The sequence below is a fragment of the Austrofundulus limnaeus genome, unplaced genomic scaffold, assembly GCF_001266775.1.
Source record: "Austrofundulus limnaeus strain Quisiro unplaced genomic scaffold, Austrofundulus_limnaeus-1.0 Scaffold271, whole genome shotgun sequence".
NCBI classification, from domain to species: Eukaryota; Metazoa; Chordata; class Actinopteri; order Cyprinodontiformes; family Rivulidae; genus Austrofundulus; species Austrofundulus limnaeus.
The window spans coordinates 655122-663201 of NW_013952673.1; the positions used below are offsets into that span (position 1 = coordinate 655122).

Consider the following 8080-nt stretch of genomic DNA (forward strand, 5'->3'; position numbering starts at 1 on the left):
CTTTACGCCCACTGGTGGTCATGTTTAAAATTTAAAAGTAGAATATTTGAACAATTAATTAATACATTGTTCATGTTCGTATGCACTAACTTTTTATTGTTGACACAAATAATAAAAACACAATAAAAGTTACTTTTGGAAAGAAACAATATTTTTTCGACATCTTCCGGTGTAAGCCTCCTTGGGCATTCATTCAGAAATAAGCCCACCTGTTGTTTATTTGCAATACTTCAATTTGTTTGTCGAGACTATTCCTAAAAAATATAATCCCTGGTGAATAGTTAGTTTCAAACGATTTATTTTTAAGGAAATGTCTAAAAAAATCCAGGCAAAACTTAGATGGGAACTAACRACATGTGTGCGTGGTGTTGTCACCTCTAAACATTTCCCCACCGACCAGGCGGTGGTGTTTTGACAGCGCACGGACGCAGCGCCGCCACTTCTCTTTGATTAAATTAGTAAACTAGATAATGGCAGTGGAACCGAGGGGCCAGGAATAAATGTCGAGGACAGAACTTCATGTTTAAGCGCCAAAAGACACACTAAAACGAAGTTACTTTAGCTGAAGCAATTCGCTGCCACAAGCTAGCACCAAGCTAACCAAGAGCAGCCGGGCCAAACAGTTTGGGAATTCTTCGGCTTTTGTCAACTTCATTAATTCGCAAGGTATTTGTTTGTCACATGACCTCACACCGCTAGTTGTCTATGCCAAAAATGTCCACGACTTTGGATAAAGAATTACAGGAGCGGCTGAGAGAAGCTTCTGCTATCGGAGATATCGAGGAAGTGCGGTCGCTGCTGGAGAGCGGGGTAAATGTCAATTCGCAAAACGAAATCAATGGATGGTGAGTGTTCTCGGTGAATTATTACAGTCTCCATTTCCTCTAACTAGTGTCTGTTTTGTTCTCTAACTCAGTCTTATTTTAGCAGCCGTGAACCAACGAGATTAAAATGCCCAGCGTTATCCTATTAGGCGCAGAGCTTGTTATGCAGCCAGCCTTGTTTTTATTTTGTCTTCCTTATCCAAACCGGAAATGTATCGGAATGTTACTTTTTTTTTTTTTTACTCCTGCACACTAGAAGCAACACAGACTCCAACTTCATAATATAAGCAACCTGTTTGCTGACTTGCAATTCTCAGATGATTGTTTGAACTCAAATAATTTGTTGCAGTATGTTTTTGTTAATTAAATTGTCTGTTTTCTTAAATACTCCCTCCAGGACATGCCTGCACTGGGCTTGCAAGAGGAACCATAAGCACATAGTGTCCTACTTACTTAGCTGTGGTGCGGATAAAGAAATCCTCACGGCTAAAGACGAGTTGGCGTCACAGTTAACGTCCAAACCAGAGATCAAGCGACTTTTAGGAGGTATCTCCTTGTTCTTTTCATAATCTCTCTCATTCTGTACTTCTCGGTTGTTGTTGCTCTGTGTTGTCAGATTATTTACGTGTTTTGGGACCCCCCGGAGTAATCCTCTCTACTCATTCCTCCCGCAGTTGAAGTGGAAGAAGTGCCTGAAGTCAAGGAGCCCGAGTTGCCAATCATCCCAAATTATCTGTCCAACCCACCCTTTATGTATTCCAAGATGGACAAGTCAGAGATCATCCAGAACCACGCACAAAACGGCTCTAGAGAATACACTGAGGACACCCAGAGTGATTCCACCTCCCTTTCCTCGACGGATGAGCTTCAGAAATCCCAGAGTCTGGTCTCTAATGGCCCTACTCCTCCTCCAAGCCTGGCTGTCAACCACAGTCAGCCCCCAGCTAGTGAGTTTATCCACGTTTTTGAGCAAAACGGCGTGGCCTCACCCCACAACCACGCTATTGCCAACAGCACAGTGCCTATGGATCTGTCAGTTGAGCCTCACCTGGTCAACCACTCTGATTACCCCCATGTTGTGGCACACAACGGTGCTGTGGGTTCGCCTCCTTCGGCGCCAACGTGTCCTGGCTTGGCWAGCAACGGCGGCGCCCAGGTTCAGCCCCCAGTGGGAAGCACAAACCCGACCATGAGCAGGCAGCAGTCTATTCCGCAGCAGCTGAGCTACAGCCAGGGAAATGGGCCCATGCCAGCCTTTCAGCCYTTCTTCTTCACCAGCACCTTCCCTGTCAACGTTCAAGGTGGGTTTACTTGGAATTGTACAACTCGTTACGAGTATATTTTTGCATTGTTATGGACTTATTTCATAAATAGAACCTTTCTGATGCTTTAAAAGCAAGAAGTCTGCAGGCTCTCATCAGCTTTGGTTAGTCGTGTTTTTTTTAACCATTTTCAGTGATCAAATGGGCTCCTATTGGGTGTAGAATCGCCTTTTCAACAGCCTGTCCAAGCAAAAACAACAGCCAGGGTTTCTTTATAAGAATTAAACAAGCACACTTAAAGTGATTCCCACCCCTGGTATTCGTTCTCTTGTTGTCTACTTAGTGTTTTTATTTCTTTTTTTTTTACCATGAAGTATGGCTTTTGCACTTCTTTGTAGAGTTGGTATTAAAGGTTCGTATCCAAAACCCAAACGCTCGTGAGAACGACTTTATTGAAGTGGAGCTGGATCGTCAAGAACTCACCTACCGGTCCCTGCTGAGAGTCTGTTGCCGCGAGTTGGACATCAGTGCCGAGCACGTGGAGAAGATCCGCAAACTGCCAAACACCTTGCTAAGAAAGGTAGGCTGCTCGTGTTGTATTGTAGCATGTGCCCCGTCTGTTTAGTGTGATTACCGTACATTGTGTAGTTTACGAGTTAGTTACTCAAAAAAACAAAACAAAAAAAAAAACGTTTTGGTGATTTCTCTTTTCATTTTCAGGACAAGGACGTGGCTCGGCTGCAGGACTTTCAGGAGCTGGAGGTGGTGTTGGAGAAAGCAGAAGGCCTGTCTCTGTTTTCTGGGGCTGGCGGCCTGACAGATAGGCCCTGCTACAACATGAGGGCCTCTCGTCTTACTTACTAACTAGAGCGAGCTCAAACCCAGTGGTCTCCCTGGTTCTGATGGGCTCCTGTAGCTACCCTCGAGCAACTTGGAATAGCTGCAGCGCCCAGGTTTCCTGTCGCAGCTCTGGTCAGCTTCGGTGTTTTAACCAATAATCCAGCTTGGATTAGCTTTTTTTATTGTAGCTAAAATTATTCTCCTGTCTTCTTCTTCTGGCCCTTCTGCTGCTTTAATGTACCCAAACCAGCTCCAACTGCATTGTCCGCTGATGCATGGTATCCTTGATTATGTGCAAAGTATTTGGGCCCCCTTTCTCTTCTCTTCAGCACTTGTTCCCACTGCAGTTTGTGCCAAGGCTCAAGTAGGTCAACAGAGGGGGGACGCTGACTCGTCTTCCTAATGGGCTGGACTTGAACGGAACCCTGCAATCGCCTTACAAGGACACGTTTTTAATCTGGCTGTGAACTTTAAGAGAAAGAGAAGACAAAGTACAGAAGATGTCAGAAAGGATTGACGTTACGTTTACTCATCGTTAACCACAGAGCAGGACCAGCACAGCAGCTTGGATTTCCAGAATCACCTACAGAGTGATTTAAGATGTTCTCACTTGTCTACACACTTTTCTACATGCTTGTGGCCCAAACTGTAGTGTCTATTATTAGCCTGATTGCTAAGGCAAGTTAAGATTTAGGTATATTTGAGTTAAAAGTGCTTTTATTGGTCAAAACATGCTTTAATTTATATCCCTTCATTGCTGGAGTAAAACCAATTCCACTCCTTAAAATCATCTTTGGTATATGTAGCTCTGTCCATTTTCTTTTATTTTTTTTAAACTGCAAAACAAAAGCCTCATTTATATAGTTAAGAGTAGGGTTCCACCTCACAAAGCAGTTTTTTATGCTGCAATGCATCACATCCGTTTGGCATCGTGTTATAAAGATGAGTGCTGTCAAATGTGAAGTGCTCATTCCATTTTTGAGTTTTGTTGATTCTAAGAAAAGTTCAAAGTGTAGCACTTACAGTTAACGTTATTGTTTCGTTATATCAACGTTTCAGCCATTAAGGCCTTTTTTGAAGAAAAAAACTACTATCAACATCCACCGTTTAAGTTTGACACCAAGCTTTCCATTAGAAATTTTACAGTTCTCATCAGTTTATCTTTTGATTAGAGTCAAGACCAAAAATTCAATCCAACCAGCAAAGACACTAACGTCAGATCAAAGCTTTCATTTGCTTCGGTAAATAATATAACTTTGTTTTATTTTTTTTGCTTGAAGAAAGAAGTGGAAAACATGGCAAACTGGATGACTTCGGTTTTGTGAATGAGCATTTTTGTGTTCTTCCGGCATTTATAGTGATGTTTTGTTTTGCACTTTATGTTGAGTTATTTTTATGTAACAGATGAAGAACACAGAACATCACAGTTCTACTAACGGTTTCAGTTTGATATATTCAGTGCCAGTCGAACAAGTGTTTTTTTTATTATTATTTCTAAGTAATTTTTTTTGCCTTAGTTATTGTTTTCTAATTGATAGAGAAATGATAAAATGTTACAGATTCTGTACTGACATATTATAAACACTAAATAAATAATTTATCTGGTTTAAAGGGTATGTCGTATTAGGTGGAGCTGCTGCTTTTATTAGTCCGTGGTTCAGAAGCTTCACATTTTTCTAACTGCAGGAAGGGACACCACTCATGTTATACAATCAGCTCAAAGGTATAGCTCATACACATCTCTATGATTTTTTTTGCAATTAAATTGTGTGTATTTCTTTAACAAGATGGATTTATGTTTGTGTCAACAGTAATTTGCAATTGTGCAAAAGAGTTCAAAAGTGGTGGTAATAGTACAGAAGTGATGGTAATAGTACAGAGGGACAAGGAAAGTGTTTGAGCAAAACTCATTCACAAGAGTGTATTTGATACTCACAGCTAAAAAATAAAAAATGTTAAGTGAAGCTGTGCCATGTGTGGAAGGCTGGGGTTTCAGGAAGTGAAAAATCTTGTGAGGAAAACAAGGCTTATGATGAAATGAAATTTATCTTTTCTTCTGTGTCCTGGTTGAATGGAAGCTACTTGTTTGCATTTTTTTATAAAATGTGGTTCTGTTGAAAATATATTTGTTTGTGGGTTGCGTATTGTTCTAGAAAACAACATAATACAGTTGAAATGAACCTATGCATCCAGAGTCTGATATTTTTCTATACAGTAGCTGCTGTAAACATGTAGAAATAATATTAGGCACTGTTAGAAATTGTCTTACTATTGTTCAGGAAACCTCTAAATTATTCTTTGATAAAGCATGTTCAATGATTGGATTTTTCCCTCTTTTATTTTATTTTATTTTTTACCAACCATGTGTCTTATTGTAGTTATTTTCCTGGTTTTATCACTTTGAGGTGTTACATCTGTCAGCCACTAGAGGGAGCACTGGATCAAACATCAGCACTGATCGAGTAGTTTTGCAAATAGAACAACAAATAASTATATACATTTATTTGTAAATGTATTTGCAGTTATAACAAGCATTTACCTTCACTCCAAAGCAGTAGTTTAAGAACTGTCCTATTTTTTAACTCGGAGTCCCCTTCCTCACAGGTTTTCAGTGGCCTTTTATCATTTTAATGCGAACACCTACAAATGAACACACAATTCTTAAGAAAATTTATGAGTGATAAAAGTATACTTTTAAGCTTTTCAGAAGCATTAAATACAAAAAAAMGTTGTGTTCATTGGGAATTTTTGTTTCTTGTTCTTGGTTATTTATGTAAGCTTTTTGCTTGTGAAAAATTCCATTATTGAAAATCCCCATTAATATTAGAAAGCATGGTCAGTTTATTGGAAGATAAATATTTCCTGTGAATTTGGATTGCGCTTTACAAACATACCCTAATAAAAGACAGAATAATGTATTTGCTTCAAGTTTTTTTTTTCCCCCTTCATGTTAACCAACAACCTTAAGGGCAGTTTATCTGGACACATTTTACGACCTGTGTAAAATAAGTGCATCAGCTGGCTGGCTAATGTAGCATCAGGCCACCTTGAGCTAAAAGCAACAGAATGGTAGCTAAAAGCTAAGAGTTAAAAGGCTTATTAAATGTAGTATTAAGCTACCTTAAGCTAAACGTAACAGAATGGTAGCTAAAAGTAGCATGAGAAGGCAAAAGTAAAGTGCATTGTGTTTTTCTATGAGGAAACTTTTTGTAAGTTGAATATTAAACATAATATAAAAGCTGCAAAATAAGATCCAGCTCCTGAATGTGCTGAACATTTTGATATATGATTAGGTGAAATGTGCAAAAAGTATGCAGAAGTAAATAAAATGCAAAACTTACAAAAAAAAAATAGGAACACAAACGTCACTGTGAGTGTTCTGTCCCTGAGTACAGGCTTTCAGTGACTGGTGATGTGTATATATATATATATATTTTTTTAAGAGGATAGTTTAGATCCTAACGGAAGGATTTGTGGAGTCAGGCATCAGTGTTGTTGCTCCATCCAGCTGCAGTTTGGCCTCTCAATTCACCTTCATTCTCACAACAAGCTGCAGTTGTACATCCTGTTATTGAAGACAAGGTTTTGTTATGTTCCCTCTCCGTTTTAAAGAACATAAACAACACCTACGTTCCGATCATTCCGACCGTCTTTCAAACTTTAACCTCTTTAGTGTTCATGTGGTGATCAGATATTTGGACAATCTGCAATCTGGAGGGTGCAGCTATTGTGTAATCCTCACTAATTTGTGTAACGTGTGTGCTAATACAAAACTAAGAACAACTCGTATGAGATATATGGGTTTCACTGGACGCCAGTCTGTGCATGCAGGTCTCCTTGTTTTGTGTCTAGACTGAGGCTGAGGGATCAGCTTAGGGCCCTGCTGTGGCTGGACGTGTCTCTCTCCTTTGTTCAGGAATGAGACACTCGTAATAAGCTTAGCATGAACAGCCATAACACCTTCATTGTATCGGACCGGCTTCCCAGGCCTCTATCACAGACCAGAGACATTATGGATCTGAAGACCTTAAAATAGTTTTGGAGCTTGAGGTACAAGGCCATGTTACTCCTGGGTACAGCACTGTGGCACTCTGTGAGAACTGTGTCGTTCTCTGATCAGCTCTGCAACACAGATTGGATCAAATCCTCAAGTGTTTGCTGTCAACAATTCTCCTTAAACCCATCTTGCATTAAAAAGAGGGCAACATCTTGAAACAGGGATATCGGTTTTWAAAAAAATCATGTTTCATTCACTCCAATCAGTGTTCAAGTTCTTAATGAGCCTCAATATGTCCGTAATACTTTTCRCATTTATAAACTGCTTCCCAAATCCTTTAGATTTGACTAAAAAGCTGTAATGTATGAGATATTTTATTATATGTATTCATAAAATCTAAAACACACTTTGTAAGACCTTGGATTAGGAGTTGTTGCTGCCCAGGCTTGAAAAAAAAAAAACAGTTGGACTTTACCAGAGCAACAATAGGGCAGATTTTGCACCAAATAAAGAAACAGATCTTTGAATTGAGTGATATACTAACACCACATACAATCCAACAGCTACAGAACATAATGAGGGTGCAGAGCGAAGGTCAAAGTCAAGGTCTGTTTCACTGACAATACATGTGCTGTCAGCAGAGCGGTCCAAAAGCCCTGCATGGTGTCCAACATGTAGCTTTCTTCAATATGTGACATGCCCTGTAGCCCCACTGCCGACTATGCTGGGAATGCAGGGTCTTGAGGGGTGAAGGTTAGGGGTGGGGGGCCTGAGAGGGACAAGTGGGTTGAGCAGACAGTGCAAACACAGCTTGACTGTGTTTGCACATTTGTATTCAATTGAACTTGTATGTTAGTACTTCCACTTTTTTTTTCTTTTCTGGAATGAATTCCATAAAAACAATCTACAACACCAGCTAAATATTAAGAGTTTTCCCCACCTTTGCTGCAGACTCGTGCTTGTGGAGGAGCTGCCTGTGCAGATGGCAGAGCAACCTGAGAATATACAGAAGAGCAGTGGGCCTCACTGGGCACAGCAGGGCCTCGGCTTGGGAAGCACAGAGTCAAGTTCTGCCCTATAGAGTGGGGAAAATAAGTATTTAGTCAGTCACCAATTGTGCAAGTTCTCCCACTTAAAAAGATGGGAGAGGCCTGTAA

General features: G+C 40.1%; 1 protein-coding gene and 1 long non-coding RNA gene across 2 annotated transcripts; one reads left to right on the forward strand and one right to left on the reverse strand.

The window, feature by feature from the left end:
• Positions 1–275: 275 nt before the first annotated feature.
• Positions 276–5842, forward strand: ankrd40 (ankyrin repeat domain 40). Its single transcript, XM_014020910.1, has 5 exons — positions 276–845; positions 1222–1370; positions 1499–2125; positions 2485–2666; positions 2807–5842. Exons 1-5 carry the CDS (start codon positions 706–708, stop codon positions 2948–2950), a joined length of 1242 nt encoding a protein of 413 aa, XP_013876364.1. The 5' UTR covers positions 276–705; the 3' UTR covers positions 2951–5842.
• On the reverse strand, positions 5259–7990 carry LOC106526326 (uncharacterized). The gene is made up of 2 exons (XR_001311248.1): positions 7864–7990; positions 5259–5566 (listed from the first exon to the last, which is right to left on the reverse strand). It is a non-coding gene; the product is annotated as an uncharacterized LOC106526326 (long non-coding RNA).
• Between the last annotated feature and the right edge of the window lie 90 nt (positions 7991–8080).